The sequence below is a fragment of the Danio rerio genome, chromosome 8, assembly GCF_052040795.2.
Source record: "Danio rerio strain M-AB ecotype USA chromosome 8, GRCz13ab, whole genome shotgun sequence".
In the NCBI taxonomy this organism is placed as follows: domain Eukaryota; kingdom Metazoa; phylum Chordata; class Actinopteri; order Cypriniformes; family Danionidae; genus Danio; species Danio rerio.
In genome coordinates, this window is record NC_141028.1 from 13016378 (window position 1) to 13040001 (window position 23624).

Genomic DNA, 23624 nt, shown 5'->3' on the forward strand with positions numbered 1-23624 from the left:
TGAAAATAAAAGGAAGGTTTTTTGAGAAATATCAATAGCCACACAGATCTTGCCACTCAATTACTAGTCAAAAGAGCTTCAAGTTGGAAAAATAAAGAAGTATTGTAATAAATGGGTGGCACGATCTGTTTGGTTACTGATATTTGACCAAATACCTTTGTGTTCAGCAGAACAACAAACTGGGGCAATCGCAAACTGAAGACCAGGGGGCACTTCTGTTCATTTTTGAGAGGCACTTTATATCCAAAAAAAAAAGGGCATGTGCACTGCGCAGGCTGAGCCTTATCTGTACAGTGCCTGACACTGATACCACCTCATACACTACAAAACCTGGGAGATGCTGCTAACCAGAGCCGGATTAACAGAAGCAGTGCCTTTACACTCTGCAGAGTAATATTTAGCAAATGAATAATAAGAACAGCCATAATAAATGTTTTTGTTGTAGAAAATAATTTGGTGTTGCATTATGGGTAATAATATAATAAAGGGGGGGGTTAGGGTTTACCACAGCCCCAGGGCCCAATGTGTTCTTAATCCAGCCCCGGCTGGAGCCCAATCAGAATTTTGAATAGCTCATTTAAGCTGCCAATAGGGTGACCAGATATCCCATTTCCCCCCCAGGCCACCCCGATATCTCAATACTCAAGCTCATCATAGGACAAAAATGACCATTTTACCACTGTTTGCAAGTTGTTTAGATATTATGTGGAGTATCATCTTAGGTAAACCGAATCGGTTATGGCTTAAATCTAACTGAACCTTTTGGAAAGCAAACATTTTAATGAATATTTACTTTTCCCCATGACAAAAACAACAATGGGGAATTAAAATATAAAAATATGAAGTTCGTTATGTAATTAATGTAATATATTCTGCATTCTGGTAGGCATACTTTTAAAAATAAAATATATAATCAAAAATAAATTTAACAGTAGAAATGAAACATTTACTAATTATAAATAATAAGAATAATACAAATGATAAGATCCGAAAGACCACGGAATAGTGTGTGTGATTAATCGAATCGCGATTGGTAACGTTGCGCTGAGCTAATGGCAAGAGGCAGCACCCAGAGCAGATGTGCGACTGCAGTCAGTGTGTGACAGTCTTACTAGCCAATTAAGTCAAAGACTATAGAATTCAAAACAAACAGGAAAGCGTGGAGAACTGGGATGATAGCATCTGTTGCTTCAGAAGAGTTAATAGATGTATTCATATCAAAGAAAAAAAAACAGCATGTCGGTAATATGGGAATATTGTGGTTTCGAAGTCACAGACACCGAACAAAAACAGGTCCTGTGTAAGAGCTGTCGCAGAATTGTTGCCACAACACAAGGAAATACAACAACCAGCACCTAAAAAAAAACACCACAGGCGGCTCTATGAGGAGTTGACTTTTTAGCAAGACACTAAACGTATTGCCAGTGACACTCAATCTAGTAGTTAGCAACCGCAAAGTACAATTTCAGAGTTGTTTGCAGCTGTTACAACATATGAAAAAACATCATGAAGGCACCAGAAGAGAACTAATGCCATAACTCACTACTGTTTGCTCTAGAGAAAAATGACTGTTTAATTTCTGAATATTTATAAACAAATTTGAATAAAAGCTAGAGTTAGTTAATATCTTATCAGTTCAGTTCCTTTTTTAACTAAAATATCAGTTAAAAAAATTAAAACTAAAATCGCAATTAGATATTTTCCCCAAATCGCACAGCCCTACCACGGAAGATACATTGGTGTCAGTAAAAATAAATGTGGCCCTTGGGTTTGCTATAGCCCCGGGGTCCAATGTGTTCTTACTCAGGCCCTGCTGCTTACATCTTGGTGCCAGATACCTCAAGACCCCTTCAGGGGTTTTACAGGGTCCAAGGTTTTTTATCAGCACCATCCTAGCAACACAGAAAGTCCCAACAGCATATTAGGCAGCTGGTCATAATGTTTGGCTCCTGTGTAAATAAATATAAACATCAGACAAGTACACACAGTATGGTCAGATTCCAGTTAATTTACTGGTTAAACTTCTTGTAATATGGTAGGCACATCTGTTACACATGTATAGTCCCCCACCCTCCCCCAAAAGACATGAAATGCTCGTTTTCACATGACTTTCTGATTAGAGATAGTCTGTGGTACTGATAAAGTGTGCTAAAATGGTAAAACAAATATACAAAAAACAAGTTTCTATATAGTTTAAAAAAAGAAAGGATTTGTTAACATAATGGCAAACTTAAGTCTGTTTTTTCTACCAAACATCTTGCCTCTGTTAGTGTGAGGACAGAAGGCCAAACGCAACCGCAGTAATAACAAGAACACATTGCAGATTTCATTCTCAATGAAATCAGGCACAGTATCAGACAAATGCCATATAAATAACACGACAGTCAACAAGAAAGATCATTTCAACTTCTTGGGAAACCTTCAGCGGCTCTTTAGAGGAGACCTCAGGCATGGAAACAATGCAACAAACCTTACTCTGATCCGTTACACTTCCAAGAAAAACTCTTTTGTTGGAAGATTTAAGACATTGATATGAGCTAAAGATGTCATGCTATAAAGGACACAGAAGGCGGCACGCAGATTTGGCATGAACACCAGCAGCACCATGATTCAAAAGGCCCTTAAAAGTAAAATCCAACAAACCCCTATGCTTAAAATCCAATCCAATTGTCTGCATCTAAACCAAATCATTAAGTATTATATATCAATATATACAATTATCATCTGAGAGCAAAGAAGGTGAAACTCTAGAGCAAATGTATCTAAAAATGGTAAATGCTAAAACTCTTTGGCTACCTTGAAAACAAACAAATAAAAAAAAAACTGAAGAGAAAAATTCCACACTTTTTTGAAGAAGAAGTTCTGTGTTCACAGTATTCCTGAGCATTGAACCTGCGGATTAAGATTAAAGGGCATTTCACTCGTTCTCTTCTGAGGCCTTTACAAATTCTGAGAAAATGACAGTCATAAATTATACTAATCCTGAAGTGTATGACTTGAAAACAGTTTCTTCTGGATGTACAGATGTATTGTAAAACATTCTACGGGTCATAACACCCTGCAAAGAACAGCTCCAAATATAATCCTAAAATTAAAACAATTAATCGGAAATTATATATATGTGTGTATACGTCTAGAATTTTTGCCATTGTGGTGTTTTAATGTCAAATGATGATTGGCAATTAAGCACATTTCCTTCTCAATTATCATTATGTTAATGAGGAAATAATATATTCATTTTTATGCATCACAGTAATAGGTTTTGCCTTTATTTGATGTCTATTAAAAGAAGAGAATATTAAAAATAGCTAAATTATAATAAGAATGAGGGTAAATGTGATAAATTGTATATAAATAAAAATTTAAATCCTTCAGATTTTGGGATAAAATGTGCCATGAATATTAATTTTTATTTATTTTCCTCAATGCCAATGTGCTTGATGATCCCGCGTTTATAAGGGGTCAGAAGAGAATGTAGAATCATCCAATGCCCAATCTCAATGCCCGTTTTAAGTTGCTCTTCCAAAGGAAGAAGGAAAACCTAAGTACTAAGCCTCGGTTAAAACATGTAATGTCCATCGGCCTCATTTATATATATTACAGCAGGCCAACCCGGAAAGATGACCAGTTGTGCATTATTCCCTTTCAGCCAGCAGAGGGCGAAATCTGCGCATGCACACGGTGGTCATGAGGCTTCCAGCTGCCTGCTTAACGAACTGCTTCCAAAAAACAAACACAAAAAGAGGGAGACAGTGCAGTCACATGACTTCACAGGACACGCCCAGACAGCCCTGCTTCCTGTCTTCTCTGCTGTTGAGCTTTTTCATGCGATAATGCCGGATCTCACGGACAAGGGTGTAGAAAGCATCCTCGACTCCCTGGAAAACAGAACATAACTTACAGGATTTATAAAGGATGTTTACTCAACATAATATATGCTACTCATGAAGCTGTAGGCTAAGCTTAGGTACTGAAACAGAAGAAAACTTGAGGCACTTCATAGTTTACACCTGGTCACTTTTATTTATCAAACACTTTAAAGGGGAGCTATATTGTACGGAAGCGTAGAGCTGCCACCCAGGTAAAAAAAAAAATCTGAGCTTTATCACGTTTGTACAATATACTCTTCACGTTTGTACAATATAATATCACGTTTGTACAATATAATATCACGTTTGTACAATATAATATCACGTTTGTACAATATACTTCTCACGTTCTTACAATATAATATCACGTTTGTACAATATAATATCACGTTTGTACAATATAATATCACGTTTGTACAATATAATATCACGTTTGTACAATATAATATCACGTTATTACGTGAAAACTTTATTGCTTAGGCTACGTTTACCTGGTGCGATCAGAGCGTGAGAAAATGTCTCGTTTTACAGAATTAATTAAGTTCTATTTTATGCTTGGATTGAGACATGGGGAAATTTTGCAGCTACTGATTGTGATTACTAGACCCAGTAATAAAACAGTTATTGACGTTATGATCCATACTCCTTCGCAAGAATCTTTGCATGTCTGCCATTGTGACATTTTCTGTTCCCAGATCGGAGCAAATCCGGGAAGGTGTCCCAAGCCTCTTTTCAACTTCTGCTATGAAATAACTAGCAATGATTTTGGGATCACTGTTTGTTGAAAAGGCATGAAGCCAAATCATAGCTCTCGAAAACCCATCAATGGCTCCATTTATACAGATTCCAAAGGGCTTCAGTTTGTCGTAGGAGTCGACGTGGTATGTCGGCAAATCAATGCCAATATTAATTGCGGTGATGTTTGCGCGCGTTTAGAAGTGAACCGTGAGAAGATTACAGGTCTACACGCGAGAAAACTACAGCTCGCGAGCGCACAGGGGATCTTCACGCGCACGCTCAACTGATCCAGCGTGAGAAAAAAAGTCCCGCGCGCGCACATCATCATCTGTGCACACGTATGGCGGCAAATAACGTGATAATTATATTGTACAAACGTGATACTATATTGTAAGAACGTGATAATTATATTGTACAAACGTGATATTATATTGTAAGAACGTGAAAAGTATATTGTACAAACGTGATATTATATTGTACAAACGTGATATTATATTGTACAAACGTGATATTATATTGTAAGAACGTGAAAAGTATATTGTACAAACGTGATATTATATTGTACAAACGTGATATTATATTGTACAAACGTGATATTATATTGTAAGAACGTGAAAAGTATATTGTACAAACGTGATATTATATTGTACAAACGTGATATTATATTGTAAGAACGTGAAAAGTATATTGTACAAACGTGATAAAGCTCAGATTTTTTTTACCAGGGTGGCAGCTCTACGCTTCCGTAATATTGTGCTCCTTACAAGATGTAAAATAAATCTTTGACGTCTCTAAAGTGTTTACGTTAAGTTTCAGCTCAAATTTCCACACAAACCTCAAAATAACCACACAAATGTTTAATCACTCTTTCAAATACCCCAGGTCGCTGAAGCCCTGACAGAATTGTCTTTGCCCACCTGTCTGGTTTTGGCAGAGGTTTCTACAAACTCAATGCCGTAGCTTCTGGCAAGTTCCTGAGCTTGCTTGGTGTCCACAGTCCTTGCCAAATCACATTTGTTCCCCACTAGGACCATGGGAACATCATCCGAGTCCTTCACACGCTTGATCTGCTCTCTGAAATGTACATAACAGAATTAAAGGCATTACTGACAGTAAAATACTACAAATATATCACATTTACAATATCTCTCATCCATAAAGCCCAGATATGGCTATTTTTTAATGTGTATGTTACTGTACATATAGTTGAACGCATAAAGCATGTATGAACATAATAGCAACATAATGGAAGTACACTCTTTCAAAGAACACATAATATTAGCTATTTTAATAATCAGGCATCGGAATCATAACGTGAAAATGTACATATCCGTAACAAATAATCAAAAAATGTTGACAAAAAGTGCAAGGTACCAAACACTAGGAAGAAAAGTAACATGTTTAACAAAGTCAATTTAGAGCACATGACACTGAACAGGCCATATACTCATCACAGGAAAATATACTATAGTAATGTATATTAAATACTATAGTTTTTTGACCACACCAACACCTTCAATAGAGACCAGATGAGATTATTGGTTTTATGGCGATATATATCGAATCACAAAACATTATTGAGGTCGTGTGCATGTGTTGTGCGAGAAGTCGATATATTGGTTATTGTGACAGCCCTAATCATAATATTTTGTTCATGAAACAAAAGCTGTTAAGCTGCTGCCACATGCACCTTTTTATAAGACAAATTTGTAATATTTCATTTTTACAAGAGACATCTTGAATAGTTTGTTGTTCCTTTTCTTTCTATGCCATTTCCTTTCTGAATGTGAAATCAATGGTCTGGGGTCAGTGTTGCAAACTTGTGGACAAACTATGAGTGCAAATGTATGTGTAAGAAGGGTTTATTGATTTTTCTAACAAAAACTTTGGTGGCATGGATATAGTATGCACATATAATATTCTGCATTCTTGCGTATACACACACACACACACACAAAAGATTAAATATGTGCATCTTTAAAAAGGTTTGGGAAAGGTCCAAGAGCCAGAATTTGAATTTGGGAGGCCGGGAGCACTGCAGCACCATATGTCAGCGCACTAAATACTGGGCTAGCGTGCCAATGGCAATATTAATATTAGTGGTGTAATGGATCACAAATCTCATGGACTGGATCATGATACGAATTTTAAGTCACATATCGGACCCTTTTTCAGATCAGCAAAAAAGTAAGGAGACCAATGTCATTTGCTTTCAATTCATACAAAAATATTACTGTAAAACCATTGGTTTTAACAAACAGAACTTAAAACCTGTAATTTTAATGAAAATAAAAATCAAGAAAAACCAGCTGAAAAAAAGGAAAACATTCAACACAAAAAATGATCTTCGCTACTGTAGCTGATAATGCTAAATACAGAAATCTTGTACAACATATCAAATTAATTTTCATTAAATATATCAACGATTCACACATGAAACTTCATGTTTCATTATAGGTGGATCATTTTTAAAAACCTATTCACTGACAGAATTTTGATGGTTGTTTGTCGCCACCTGTTGGTTACCCAATGTAATTGCTTTCACCAGTGTCAAGTTCCAGTAAACTGATTTTAATCTTTACCATAAACATTAGTGTTTATATCTGAACTATAAACTGTTCTCCCAGTACTTCTGTGTTATTTAATTGTTTGTAATGAACTGAAAAAAAGTGTAAATACTGAATCTCTGAAGGATTAATAAACATGCAAATCATTAATCCTTCATGTTACGCGGGTTTGAATTGAGATCTTGATCTTTTAATGTTTAATTGTGCAGGTTTACACTGAATGCATTAATGCAGGCTAAACAAGCAGTGAAAGAAAACACCTTTAATTAACAACCTAAGAAAGCATTTAGGTAGGTCGCACAACATCTTTTTCCGTCATCATTATATTTTACAGCACAGCCAAAATGCTTTCATACACATGATTTGAATGATGCGGGAGGCGATCTCTCTCTGCAACTGTTTTAAATTTAGGATTAATCTACAAGTAAAAAAAAATGTATATATCTGCGGGTCACGTGTGTTGTGATTCGTATGGATCACAGATCAATTGTGATCCGTTACACCCCTAATTAATATAGAATAAAAACTAGTGTTATGCATATACACATACACACATATGCATGCGTTAATTAGAGAAAATGTTCATTTACATTTAGGTATAAAAAATAATGTTTACAATACAAATTATAAATAAATTTAAATATCTATGCACCAAAATAGTTTTGTATAGTTTTGTTTCTGTGCATCACATATACATAAATATATATAATACACACACACATATATAAACTTATATGCAGGATGCGATTGATCATGATTAATATTTGCCCAGCACTAATAAAAAAAGATTAAACCATAGCAATCAGTGATACAAAAATTAAATATTTAGCATTAAAAAAATGATCATATATTGAACTGAAAAATAGGGCGACGTGGTGGCTCAGTGGTTAGTAGGGGTGTAACGATACACTCAGCTCACGATACGATGTGTATCACGATATAATGTTCACGATTCGATATGTATCACGATATTTGGAATAAAAATTTTAAATTAAACTGAAATGCAAATTTTACCAAGTAAACTATTTTTTATGTATTTCTTTTGTTTCAACTTGTTAAACTGAACCTTCTTTAAGAAAATAAATTAAACAGGCCTGTCTCTGGAAAATAGAACAATTTAAAAACTTCTTAAAAATATTATTGAAATGACAGAGACAAAATTAAGGAACAATTTAAGTAAAGGTGCAAAAAAATAAGCTTTCTATTCAATTGAATTTAACAGTAATAGCTTAAGGCTTTGCTTGGTCACTTGCGTTTTTTGTGTGTGCAAAAAAAATCCACATTTCCAGGTATTTAATTCATATTTAATTAAATTCATTTAGAGATATCTCTAATTACAATTGTGACTAGTCAAAACTCATTTAGAGATATCTGCAAATATTTTTCAATAGAAGTCAATGGAGGAATATGACTAGTCCTTATATATTTGCAGATATCTCCAATCTGATTTCGTACTAGTACAATTGTAATTGCAGATATCTCTAATTGTCATTCTGACTAGTCGAATTATAATTATGACTAGTCAAAATATAATTAGAGATATCTCTAAATATATTTATGGATAGTCAGAACAAAGGTTTAAATGCTAAAACGGCTTGCCATACGCGCGCGTCTATCATCCGCCCTCTGTAGTAACAGCTCACGGTCAGCTCACGTCATGTGTGATTTTGCGGCGGGAACATTATATGAAGACAGAATGATATTTTAGGGTGAATTGTACCTTATAAATACAGTATGTGACTCTTTCAACACCATTAGGAGGTATCCATGTTGCTGTGCAAAGTATGTAAATCACTGTGAAGACTTAAAACTTAGGATGTTTGACCCAGTATGCGTGTCAAAAAGCGGACGAGTCTAAAGCAATGACTGTACAACCGAAATGTTGCCAGACGTCTGATTTTGAGAGGATGGGCCATCCTCTATTTCAGCTCCACTCATCTTGGTCTGCTAACATTACTGCTGCTGCAATCTGAACTCACGTGCGACAGCAGGTGGAACGTAGCTCACGTGCAAACAGCTCAACTAATAACAGAAAACGGACGTCATATCGTAATCAAATCGTCACAACGCCACGATGCATATTGTGACATTTTTGTATCGAAATAAATCGTACAACGATAAATCGTTACACCCCTAGTGGTTAGCACTGTCACCTCACAGAAAGAAGGTAGAGTCCAGGCTGAGTCAGTTGGCACTTCTTTCATTATTATTATTATTTTTTTAGAATTATTTTTTCAGGGTTTTCACCTAATGGACAGGACAGTAGTAGAGTATTGACATGAAAGTGTGGGGAGCAGAGAGAATGAGGGGATTGGTATTTGACCTCGAGGTGGGAATCAAACTTGGGTCACTGTGAGCACCGAAGTGCATGTGTCGACGCACTAATCACTACACCATAGGCGCCGACAAGGCCAGTCAGCATTTCTGTGTGGATTTTGCATGTTCTCCCTGTGTTTGTGTGGGTTTCCTCCGGGTGCTCGGGTTTCCCCCATAGTCCAAAGACATGTGCTATAGGTGAATTAAATAAGCTAAATTGGCCGTAGTGTATGAGTGTGTATGGATGTTTCCCAGTACTGTGTTGCAGTTGGAAGTGCATCCGCTGCATAAAACATGTACTGAATAAGTTGGCGGTTCATTCCACTGTGGCGACCTCTGATGAATAAAGGGACTAAGCCGAAAGAAATGAATGAATGTACTGAAAAATTATATTTAATGTCAAATTCTTACTTGAAACTTTGAATGTGGGTAATGTACATGAATTTCTACAACTTAAAAACCAATAATTTAACTGCAATGGCTTTAATCTGCTCTCAGACCTGTACAAATGCACGTCGGCGAAGGATTTGCTGTTGTTGATAGCGAAGACGCAGAGGAAACCCTCTCCTGTCCTCATGTACTGGTCTCTCATTGCGCTGTACTCTTCCTGGCCTGCAGTGTCCAGGATGTCCAGCAGACACGTCTCGCCGTCAATCACCACCTGCTTCCTGTAAGAGTCCTGCAGGGAAAGACAAGATTGCCACTGTAAATCTACAGGACATTTTCACAGTATGTCTGATAATATTTTTTCTTCTGGAGAAAGTCTTGTTTTATTTCGCCTAGAATAAAAGCAGTTTTTAATTAAAAAAAACTATTTGGAAAGATGTTAATCTATATTTAGATTAATCTATATTTAATCTATATTTATTTTCAAATATCTACAGAACAAATCATCGTTATACAGTAACTTGCCTAATTACCCTAACCTGCCTAGTTAACCTAGTTAAGCCTTTAAAAGGCACCTATGATGAAAATCAACTTTGTGTTGATTGTAAGCTGTTTGGACAGAACTGTGTGTAGATATAGTAGGAGTAACAAACTCAAAAACTCTAAACGTCTCTTTTTTAAAAAATGTTGACGTTAAAATTGGATCCAAATCCCAGTGATTTTGAGGCCCACCGCAATGAGACGTAGGAGTGTGGTTTTCACCACCCAACAAAATGACTGACAGGCACCATGTTTCTATAATAACATGCATACACGTGTCCACAGATTTTTTTTTTGCAAATAAACTGGAATTAAAATGTTACAACTCTGTGATTTTTATAAATTTAAAATGTTTTTAAAACAGAGCATGTTTGTAATAAAGATTGTAATTCTTAACTGTAAATGTAATTTTTAACTGCTATAATCACCACAGCCGCATTGTGTCAGTATGTGTGTGTGTGTGTGTGCTGCAAATGGCATTTCTGTGAGACTCATCATTTCAGAAAGGCTTGAATAAATTCCACCACATATACATGAATTAAACAAACTTGGCATTTATGACTAATGAGCTGTATTTCAGCTTCATCCAAGTCTGTCTCTATCACTGACTGCTGTTTATCTGATGTAACGCATGATGAAAAGCAGACACGCATGTGAGTATGGTGGGCGGGGAGAAGAATCTCATTTGCATTTAAAAGCTACAGGCTACAAAAACAGCTACACTGTATGCAGACACCAAAATGGGATTATTCTGGAGGCTGCAATAAATCTGATGGGTATTTTGAGCTGAAACTTTACAGACACATTCTTTAGACAACAAAGGGTTATCTTACATCTTGTAAAAAGGCGTAAAATAGGAGCCCTTACAATACAGATACAGACCTATAAATGTCCTCAGGTTAAAGTCTAAGTACATATTTTTTAAACTACTTGGTAAAACACAATTCCTGAGGAAAAACTACTCACAGTAAAGTATTTGTAATTTGGGTCACACTTTACAATAAGGTTTCATTAGTTAATGTATTTACTAACATGAATTATTTATGAACAATACTTGTACAGCATTTATTAATCATGATTCAACCTTTAGGCAGCACTGTGGCTCAATGGTTAGCACTGTCGCCTCACAGCAAGAAGGTCACTGGTTTGAGTCCCAGCTGGGCCAGGTGGCATTTCTGTGTGGAGTTTGCATGTTCTCCCCGTGTTCGTTTGGGTTTCTCTAGTTTCCCCCACAGTCCAAAGAGATAAGCGCTATAAGCGAATTGGGTAAACCAAATTGGCTGTAGCATATGAGTGTGTGTATGAATGAGAGTGTGTATGGGTGTACTGGGTTGCAGCTGGATGGGCATCTGCTGCATAAAGCACATGCTGGAATAGTTGGCGGTTCATTCTGCTGTGGCGACCCCTGATAAATAAGGAACTAAGCTAAAGAAAAATTAATGAATAGGTTCAACATTTACTAATGTATTGTTAAAATCCCAATTTCCAAAAATCCAAACACCGTCAGTTAACATGAACGAACCATGAACAACTGTATTTTCATTAACTAATGTTAACTAACAACAAATACTGTAATCAATGTATTGCTCATTGTTTGCTCATGTTAGTAAATGCATTAGCTAACATGAACTAATACAACCTTATTTTAAAGTGTTATTGTAAATGGTTACTTTATACCACTGCAGACAACAAATAAAAATGTCAAAAGGTGGTCATGCATTAAATTGTTAAATGTCAAGTACGAAAAAAGTACACTAATTCACTATCAGTCAAAACTTTGAGAGAGAGGGAGAGAGGGCTATTTTGAAAGAAATGAATACTTTAAGCCAGCAAGAATGCATTAAATTGATCAAAAACATCAGAAAACACTTAAAATTTTACCAAAAAAAAAATGGACAGCCTTTATCTGAAACAGAAATCCTTAGTAGCTTTAAATGTATGACAGAATACATGTAAACATTCTTGAGCAACAAATCAGCATAGTAGAATGATTTCTGAAAAATCATGGGACACCAAAGACTGGAGTGACATATTAGCAGAAAACCATTATTTAAAAACGTAATTAAAATAATTCGCAATCTCACGTTAATTGTAGTGTAGTGAAAGTATAGTAAATTTCCTCATGTACCTCAATAGTGGGGTCATATTCATCCACAAAGTGATTCTGGATGAGCTGGATTGTTAACGCGCTCTTCCCAACACCTCCTGCTCCCACAACAACCAGCTTATACTCAGTCATCTTACAGTCCTGAGGGACCACCTGTAATTAAAGACAGAGAGTAAGCACATCTAAACATTAACAATACTCACACACAGTTTGACTCACAGTTTAATAACAAAGCATATTGTGTGTGTATGGTTTTTTTTTTAAAGCAATGCAATAATTTTTTCACTTTTTTTAATATTTATACACCCAGACAAAAAGAGAGAAAAGGTGTAACATCTTTCGAAGGTTTGGGGTTGGTAACATTTTTAAAAATATTATATTTAAAAATGTAAATAAGTCTTTTAAGCTCACAAAAGCTGCATTTATTTTGCTGTATTAAAAATAAAAATAAAAATTTAAAGTATTGCAAAATGTTATTATAATTTTTAAAAACTTCTTTATATCCATTTGAAATTGAAAATGAAATTGTATCCTGTTTTTCAAAAGTTTCAGCATCGTTTAGATTTGATGCTCAAGAAACATTTCAATGACGTATCAATGACGAAAACAGATCATTCATTCCTTTTCCATTACTGGGAAACATCCATACACAAATTCACTCATACACTATGGCCAATTAAGTTTATCCAATTCACTCTTCAGCTGAACCTCGCAAAAACAGAAATGCTTGTAGTTTCTGCCAACTCGACTCTACACCATAACTTTTCAATCCAGATGGATGGGGCAACCATTACTGCATCCAAAATGGTGAAAAGCCTTGGAGTAACGATTGATGACCAACTAAACTTCTCTGACCACATTTCTAGAACTGCTCGATCGTGCAGATTCGCACTCTATAACATCAGAAAGATCCGACCCTTCTTATCTGAACATGCAGCTCAACTCCTTGTTCAAGCTCTTGTTCTCTCCAAACTGGATTACTGCAACTCTCTACTAACTGGGCTTCCAGCTAACTCTATCAAGCCTCTTCAACTGCTCCAGAATGCAGCAGCACGAGTTGTCTTCAATGAACCTAAACGAGCACATGTCACTCCGCTGCTAGTCCGTTTGCACTGGCTGCCAGTTGCTGCTCGCATCAAATTCAAAGCTCTGATGTTTGCCTACAAAGTGACCTCTGGCCTTGCTCCTTCTTATCTGCTCTCGCTTCTGCAGATCTATGTGCCCTCCAGAAACTTGCGTTCTGTGAATGAACGTTGCCTCGTGGTTCCATCCCAAAGAGGGAAGAAATCACTTTTGCGAACGCTCACGCTCAATCTGCCCAGTTGGTGGAATGAACTCCCTAACTGCATCAGAACAGCACAGTCACTCGCTACTTTCAAGAAACGACTAAAAACTCAACTATTTAGTCTCCACTACACTTCCTAATCTGCAATTGCCTCTCTGAATATCACACTAACTGTACCCAAAATAAAAAAATAAAAAAAAAAACAGTAATACTACTAATACTTCCCTTCTTAGACTTTACAGACCTGAAACTTGCCTATAGCACTTATTCATTGTTGCTCTTAGTTGTGTAAATTGCTTCCTTGTCCTCATTTGTAAGTCGCTTTGGATAAAAGCGTCTGCTAAATGACAAAATGTTAATGTAATAGCTCATGTCTTTGGACTGTGGGGGAAACGGGAGCATGCCAACACAGGGAGAACATTCAAACTCCACACAGAAATGCCAACTGGACAGAACTCAAACCAGCGACCTTCTTGCTATGAGGTGACAGTGCTAACCACTGAGCCACCATTGAAAATAGTTATGCAGCTCAATTTTTTAAATAATTTAATTTAGATAAGTCTTAATTTAGATAAGTCACTCCATGTAAAAAAAATAAATTCTACACTTTTTCTTGTTTTGGCTAAACTTGTTTACTAAATATTAAATAAGCAGATGAAAATGAATAGACTATAGATATGAGAATTAACGAAATTGTTTCAGAGTACTGTGATGAAATGCTGGTTAAGCATATAAATGTAAACAGTCACTATAACAGACCAGAACGCAGAGCTAAATGTGTTATAACATAAATGTAAAGAAGAGACCGTCGTGTAATAAATACTGTACTTATAATCAGTAAACATGAGGTGCTTGTTCATTCAGGTCTTGCTTGTCAATTTGACAAGGCTTCTATGTTCGTTCTTGCTGTCAATTGTGGAAGAAATGATCAATAAACGGTTCTGATAAACCGCTGTGACAGCTGTGTGACGTGCGTGCACGCGAGGGGTTGTCAGATTTGTCCGGGGAGTCAGGTTTCGATACAACACCGGCACTGCATGTTCCTCCTTGTCGTGTCAGTGATGGGTCGTTCTTGACTCATTTTGAACAAATCTTTTGTATGACTCATTAAGCTAATCATTCATTTGTGCATCCGCACATATTTTGTGCAAGTGGTGCTCGATATGAACGATACTGAATAATACCACACTGCGTTGGGGAATCATATCGATATATCCCCAGAACCCGATACACCGCTCAGCCTTAATAAATAGATTTACAAACTACAGGTTAAGTATGTGGCGAGGCAGTGGCGCAGTAGGTAGTGCTGTCGCCTCACAGCAAGAAGGTCGCTGGGTGCTGCTTCGAACCTCGGCTAAGTTGGTGTTTCTGTGTGGAGTTTGCATGTTCTCCCTGCCTACGCGTGGGTTTCCTCCGGGTGCTCCGGTTTCCCCCACAGTCCAAAGACATGCGGTACAGGTGAATTGGGTAGGCTAAATTGCCCGTAGTGTATGAGTGTGTGTGTATGTGTGTGTGGATGTTTCCCAGAGATGGGTTGTGGCTGGAAGGGCATCCGCTGCGTAAAGACTTGCTGGATAAGTTGGCGGTTCATTCCGCTGTGGCGACCCCCGATAAATAAAGGGACTAAGCTGACAAGAAAATGAATGAATGAATGAATGAGGTTAAGTATATACACCAGAGGCCCGTTTCTGAAAGAAGGTTAAGTAACAACTCGGAGTATGCTCACCCTGAAATGACAGAAACTCTGGGTTTCTGTTTCAAAATGGAAGGTTTGTCAAACTTGAGAAAGCAGGGTAAGTCAAGCCTGTTTCTGATAGAGAGCTAACTTTTACTGAGAGTCAGTTACCATGGTAACTGAAGCGGTATTTTTTCGCCTTAGCCTTATGTCATTCATTGCCTACATTTCAGTCACACAAAGAACAAAGTTACGAGAAAGGCTTGTCCTTTTTTGGGAAAATTACAATTAGATTTAAAACCATAGTTTCAAGTATAACCTTTGATATTAATGCAAAACAACAAAAATTCACTATGCACCTTTTGTAAAGCTACTTTGGAACAATAATTATTGTAAAAAAACGCAAACTACAAATTAGCTTAATTTGAAAAGTCTGAACTGTCAGTCAATTCAAAGCATCTTTGCTGCATTAAAAGCATTTGTGTGTTCCGATAACAAAATTTAAAGACTGCAAACATTGGAAAGCAAGTGCATGATCAAATGACTGCAATCAGCACCACTGATTCATCCCTAAAAGCGTTGAGAAAAGTAACATGCACCACTTTGCAACACAGCACTGGTGTGATTTGCAGTTCATAAACAATAAACTAAAATCATATGCACTTGAATTAAATTAATTACACACGTTCTTATACTTTATGACTCATACAGAAGGCAACTTCTCAACAGTCATGTGACCACCAACATTAGGAGTGCAATAACCGTTTCTCACAGAACCCCCCATCTGCAAACATTACCCCTGCAGTCTATTTATAGAGCAGCTAAATGTCAAAGTCACTCTCAGAGTACAGCCAGGAAAAGACATTAACCTGGCTGAAGAGCACAGGTCACTGACCCCTGAGCTGTTTATGCTTGTTCAACTTAAACTTGATACACACAGAGTCAAGTTTACTGCAATTAATTCTTATATCAGATCTGTGCATATTAGTCAAGAATATTGTGTGTCTTTGTAATCATTCATCAAATTAAAAAGCAGCTCTTCCTCTTAAACAAGTCATCATTTCCATTAATGTCACATATGTTGTGAATAGGGGTGTAATGGATCATAGTTGATTTGTACGGATCAAAACCCATGATTCGCAACACATGTGACTTGTGGATCAATGCGTTTTTTTCTTACTTGTAGATTAATACTAAATTTGTAATGATTGCAGAGAGATCGCCTCTCACATCATTCAAGTAACATGCATGAAAGCGTTTAGGCCTAAAATATAATGATGACAGAAGAAGTTGTGGTAGGTTATTGAAGATATAGTGGGTTTCTTAGGTTATTAAAGGTGTTTTCTGTCACTACTTGTTTAGCCTACATTAATGCATTTAGCTGCATGATTAATCATTAAAAGATCAGGATCTCAACACCCACGCAAAATAAATTATAAATGATGGTGATTTGCATGTTTATTAATCCTTTGAATCGCTGCATTCAAGTCTGTGTTTGAAAATTGCAAAAATCAAGAAAAAGATTCAGTCTTTAGTTAGTTATGAAGTTACAAACAGTCAAATAACACAGACGTACTGGAAGAACAGTTTATAATTTAGGTAAAACCCTTGATGTTTATGGTAAAGATTAAAATCACCATCATTTGCTCAAAAATGTAAGTTGTTGGCAGCAATTATATTATGTAACCAATAGGTGGCAACAACCAGCCATCAAAAATATGCCACTGAATAATTCTTCAAAAATGACACATCTAGCAATAAAACACGAAGTTGAATGATTGAATAACTGAATCATTCACTAAAAATGAGGTTAAAAATAAATCTGGGATGTACAAATAATAATGTTAGATTTACACATTTAGTGTTAGTAACAGTGAATTTTTCAAAGTACTGCATATTTTACTTTTTATTTTCATTCAGCTGAATATTTTTATTTTATTTTATTTTGATTAAAATTACAGGTTCTAAAATCTGTTTGTAGAAACTCAGTACTGTTTTTGTAATAAATGGAAAGCAAATTACATTTGTCATCTCCTCTTTTTGACTGATCTGAAAAATGGTTCGATCCGTGACAACAAAAAACACACAATGTGATCAGAACTGTGATCTGTTACAACACTAGTTTTGAGTCATGTTGAATAATTGGAAACCATATTTTTGCTTTTTGTTAGCAAATTCGCTCTTAATGGGAGTTTATTCTTGTATGCACCACCAACACCATACTGCCTTGCAAAGGCTAAAGGCAGTAACTTTGTTTTTTGAGTTAATGACATTTTTGAGATATTTGGGGATCTTAATTTGTTGTTTTTCTATAATTGGCAGATTTCTATAATAAGTTTAGCTAGAGAACAAAATTATTAAAAATCATTTTTTGTCAGTTCTACACCCAAGCCATTTAAATTCTTGTGCTTTTATTTGTTTTTAGCTCCATGACATCTTATATGGCCATTTTCACAGCAAGAAAAAGTATACTGGATATTAGGGCTGAACGATATTGGACAAATCTAAAACTGCAATATTTTTATTCTGAGATAGACATTTCGATATTAATACAATTTCACCAGATGTCTTAATATCTCTATTTGGAAAGAAATTATAATGTTAGATTGATTCGGATGATTCAGTGGGAGTGCATCTGCATAAAATCTAATAATCTATAAATAAAATCAAGAAAGAGATACAATTGAAATTAAACCACAGCAAACTGAACTAAACTGAACTTCTGCTCTAAAAACTGGACTGACACAGTTTCTCGAACTTCTGTGTTAAGCTGTTTTGACAATCAACATTATAAAAGCACTATAGAAATAAACATGAATTAAACTGATTGGCTCAGTGGTTAGCACTGTCACCTCACAGCAAGGTCGCTGATTCGAGTCCTGGCTTGGTCAGTTGGCATTTCTGTGTGGAGTTTGCATGTTCTCCCCATGTTCTGGTAGATTCGGGTGCTCAGGTTTGCCCTGCAGTCAGAAGATATGCGCTATAGGTGAATTTAACAAACTAAATTGACCATAGTGTATGTGTGAATGAGAGTGTATGGGTGTTTCCCAGTACTGGATTGCAGCCAGAAGATTGCGCTGTGTAAAACATATCCTGGCTAAGTTGGCGGTTCATTCTGCTGTGGCGACCCCAAGTGAATAAAGCGACTAAGCCGAAGTAAAATGAATGAATTAGCATTTTTGGATAGAAACATAGCTATTGTCAGCTGATTATGTGAATATATATTCAAATGTTTAGGAGGTGAACCACAGGTGAATGCTCAGATAACTGTGGAAAATTGACTCACTTCAGTCTGAGTTTCAGCTTCTTGTGGTGGGTGGGAGGCTTCAGATTTTAGAAAGCATGTGATTGGTTAGAAGATCTGATGAATGTTCTGAATAATTTTGTCATGATGTTGGTGCAGTGGAGCACACTAGATTAGAGATCTTTAAAGAGGTAGTTCACCCAAAAATGAAAGAACTGTTATCATTTATTCTTCCTCTATTTGTTCCAAACCTGTTTGAGCTTCTTTCTTCTGTTGAACACAAAGGAATATTTACTAAAGAACGTTGAAAAAAAAAAGATGACTTCTATAGTATTTTTTTGTTGCCACTATGGATGTAAATGGCTGCTTTTTAAACATTTTTCAGAATATTTTCTTTTTTTATTTTCATTTTTGGGTGAACTATCCCTACAAGACTAACATATGGATACTCGATTTTCATTTAAGTGAATCATTTTCTGTCATTTTAAGAAGCTTATTTGAAATCGATTCATTCAAGTTATCATTTGATAAAAAACAAATGTTATACAGAGAGTTTGGCTACATGATTGTGGTTTAAATGTTGGAAATTTGGGTTTGATTTTGATAAATCCTAGGTTTAAACTTACTAATGCACACACTCAGTTCCAAATGACATCATTAAGGACGTTGGTCAAAGGTTAGCAGCAGCATAGCTGGGATATTTTTGCTTCACTTTATAGGCTGTTTCTCAATTCCAAGAACGCAGAGAACGGACTTGTGTTCTTCTGGAGACCGGTCTTGCCAGGTGTCCTCAGAAGAACGAACTCAGGAGACCGCGAGGGCAGAGAATGCGTCCTTTGAGAAATGGGATGCTGCGTTCTTCCTAACGGTCACGTGACCTTCACGCGTTTTAAATGGAAATTATTTAAACATTTCAGCCTTCATACAACGATTTATTGTTTTTCCCCTTTTCAAAATATATATTTTGCATAAAACATTATAAATCTATGTTGCACAATATGAATAAAACAGATGTTAACACGAATTTCAGCAAACAAACACCCTTAATGTGTTTATTCCTTTATTAAGATTTTCATGGTAATGTTTACTTTCACCGTTTCATTTAGAGAAACTCGTGAGGTAAATAAGTGATATCGCTGAACTTTAATAACACATCTAAATAAAATGCAGCGCTTCCCACCTCCAGTCCCAATGACATCTGGGACTTCCAGAGCGAGTTCGGCGCTCAAGTCTGCATCAGTGCGTCCTCGATATCAAGAACACACCCGGGAAGTTTCACGCGTCCTCCGTACTTGCGGTCGTGAGTATTGGAACTGAACTTGGGCAGCTGATGATGACGTTGCACGAGAACACGAGGACGCAAGACCGCTGAAGAACGCATATTGAGAAACAGCCATAATGTGGAGGAAAGTGGAGATGCATCATCCATCTTGTTTAACAGCCTTTGTTTGAAACCTATTTTCAAAAGCAAGCATTTTCATTACCATTCAAGCATTACCACTGCAGTATAAATGAACAGTCAAAATGCAAAAAGAAGAAGAAAATCAGTTTGAGTCGATCAAACACTTATAAACTCTTATAAACCTCTGGCTAATTTGGTGCATTCGTAAAAATGCTAATTCATGTACACTTTACCTGCAAAATAAACAAAAAAAAAATTAATTAAAAAAATAAATAATGCATTTTGACTTTATTTAGACTGCATATATTAAGGCTCAACAATACATCGTTTGAGCATTGATATCACAATGTATATATCTGCAATAGTCACATCGTAGGATTCGATTATTTATTAAATTTATTTATACAATCATGACTTGCTATTTTACGCTTGATTGTTTCATTTGATGAGTCTCCCCATACAGTTTGATAAAGCACTTGATACAGACCCGAAAGTCGCTTCAGAGTAGGGGTTCAATTTTAAACTGGCTGGCAGGAGCTGCCAGTTGCAGGTCACGTGACAAGCCGCCAGTGGCCGGCTACCTGGTCACGTGACCTGTCAGTGTTGGGTTAGTTGCAGTTGCGGCTGGCGTGTCCCTTTTTTCTCTGCATATATTAACTTAGCATCATGAGTGTAATTTTATGAAGCTTTTCATTTAGACATTGGGTACATTACAAGGGTTAATTCTATATACATTGCTCAAATAGCTGTGAATACAACCGAACATTTACTGATGCCTCCCCCAGCAGCTCAGTAAGCATGATCGCGTTTCCAGTCTGGTGCATCCCCTCGCACTCTTACAGGAATTGCTTTTTTTCACGGGACGTCACCAATCCCAATTCTAACCCTTATCCCTTTCCCTTACTCCTAGTTTTGCGCATTCACATGAAGGGGTAGTGGTGTCCCAACTCTCTTTAGCTTGAAGGTGTAGGGCTAAGGGAAAGAGATAGATACCCCATAAAACTAGTCAAGGGGTAAGACGTTACGTTTACGTTTCCATTTCTTAGGGGTAAATTTTGAAGTCCCTCCCCTTCACAATCTGTTTCAAGGCCCAAGGGGAAAGGGTACAAAAACAGAATTGAGATTAGGCCTTATCAAGCAGATAAGCAGCCACTTAGGGCCCCAGGAAATCTGAGGGCCCTCAAATAAATACCCAAGAGTATAAATGATATTATAAATTACACATAAAATTGTTTTGGATCATATTTTGTATAGTGAGGGTCTAAATGTTTTAATTTGAACAAAATCATTACATGCGTGTTATTGTGTGCAAATGTGTAACCCACCTTCAATCATCTCAAATGAGTAAAGATTTTGTTTTGAAAAGGTACTACCCCAGTGTCAGCTCGCTGACAAAAAAAAAGCTAAATAATAATAATAAAAATTAAGAACAAAAGGTGCATTTTAGAACTTTTGGGCCCCTTGGCTGGAATTGCAAGAACACTAAATACGCCCCTGCCATTGAATCTCACTGCCTGTGGTTTTAGCTTTCATAAGTGAAAATATTCAACTAGTCCCCCTGGTGGTGTAACACACTAATCGTAATTAAATAACATAGTAATGTAAAACTAACAAATCATGTTTGTGGTGTTTTTGTGTTAACGTAAGGTCCACAAAACAAACACACAAGCAACAAACACCAAGAGAAGCCCAATGGGTTGATTAACAGAAAATTCCCAACATAAATAAAGATAAAACATGTTTGTTTGTTTTTTTTACCAGAAAAAAAATGTGACTTTTAGATGCCAATGAGAAATAAGATCCGTCCATGAAACTACATGTCTCCCACATGTTTTGAAATGTTGTCTACGTAGAAAGCTCAGTAGGATTTGGGACACAGCCTTTATGTCGCACAAAGAAGGAAATTAGCGTTTTAAAAGCATCCACAGCCCGTCTGCGAGTGCCAAACACTTATATACAAGCCCGTGAAGACTCGAGGATGGTTATACATGTGAAGGAGAGTCCCTTTAAGGCGTGGAGAAGGAAACTCACCGCTTACACTGCAGTTCTGCGACCTCTGGCTGATCTGATCAACAGGGCTCTGCTTATTACTGCTCCCTCGCCCAAAATAATGCCATGAGGAGCCCTCCAAAAGTCACTTCACACCCGTCTGGAGGCAGCGTAACCCGCGCTAACCAGATTCGTAGAGAGGCCACAAATCCAGGTATTATAAACAGCCGTTAAACAAGTCTGGCCAAAGTTTTGAATAAGAGTTGAGCAAGCAGCTTCCCCAGAACTTCACGATTCACGGCGACTTCCGGCTTCAGAATTCCACAAATCGTATCAAAATAAAAGTCCTGCCGCATATGAATATGTGACGTCATAGGTCGCGCAAAAAAGATTTTTTATTGGTTTCAAAAACAGTTAACAACAGATTGCATAAACTTGGAACATTAGAAAAAAATTGAGATGTTGTTACAATCTGCATAATACATTTTAAAGAAAGAAGAAAGAAAAAAGAAAAGAAAGAAAAAAAGAAAGAAAGAAAGAAAGAAAGAAAGAAAGAAAGAAAATACCAGAGGTCAAATGACATAAGGTTATACATTGAAAGCCAATTTTTACTTTTAAAAGATTTTTCGTTTTTTATGCCTATTAAAGACAAAATATATGACTTATAGTCAATTTAAAAAATATCCGGAATGTAAATAATTTTCCAAAAAATTACACTTGTGAATAAAAAACTTACCAATTATAATAAAAGAACAATAAATGCAAGATTTAGAGTTGTAATAAAAGAAAATGATGTCAAAAGTATTTAAACAAACATCAACATTAGTTTTTTCTGAGAGATAAATACATTGTTCCATCCAAAATATCTTCACACAAGAACATTCGCAAAAAAGATGAACAATGGTTTCTTCCAAGTCACAAAAAGTCCATTTGTTTTCAATATCCATTTACTAAATAAGCTATCACAAGGATAACTTCTATGTAATATTTTATATGTAATTTTTTCTACTTCGTTAGTCATCAAATATTTGAAGATTCCAGGTAACGTCCCAATTTATGTTATATGTAGCCAGCCATTTAAAAGAAGAAGCTGGAATTGTTTTTGGTTAAAAAATTCTGCATCACTCAATTATTGAATTTATCCCCAACTATTGATATCCCTTCTGTTGAGATTGGGTTGTTTGGTCTATAGGTAGGATACAGATGAAAAGTGTGTACCCCTTTCAATAAAGTTTTTATAAACCACTGTGAATGGGATTAATTGTGTTGTTTTCTTTTACCGAGGGTTTAAAATTGAGCTTTTTAGAAAACGCAGAAAATGAATATAATGTACCATTGTCATATAATAATTGACTAATAAAACAAATATCATTTAAGAACCATTTCTCGAAAAATTAAGTTTTATTTTTGTAATCAATATTTTGGTTGTTCCTAAGGAAGCAGCGGTGAGGAGAACCATTTGTTTGTACTTTAATAACCATCACAATAAGACCTGTTTATGGGTA

General features: G+C 36.2%; 2 protein-coding genes across 2 annotated transcripts in view; both read right to left on the reverse strand.

Annotated features, from left to right (window-relative positions):
- The window catches only part of nr1h5 (nuclear receptor subfamily 1, group H, member 5), a 612581-nt gene that overhangs the window by 220229 nt on the left and 368728 nt on the right, over positions 1–23624 (reverse strand). The gene's annotated exons all lie outside the window — the stretch shown is intronic.
- Positions 1994–22437, reverse strand: nras (NRAS proto-oncogene, GTPase). Its single transcript, NM_131145.2, is given in 5 exon segments — positions 1994–3878; positions 5525–5681; positions 9991–10169; positions 12546–12677; positions 22162–22437. Coding segments are annotated over 4 exon segments (567 nt in total). The 5' UTR covers positions 12657–12677; positions 22162–22437; the 3' UTR covers positions 1994–3758.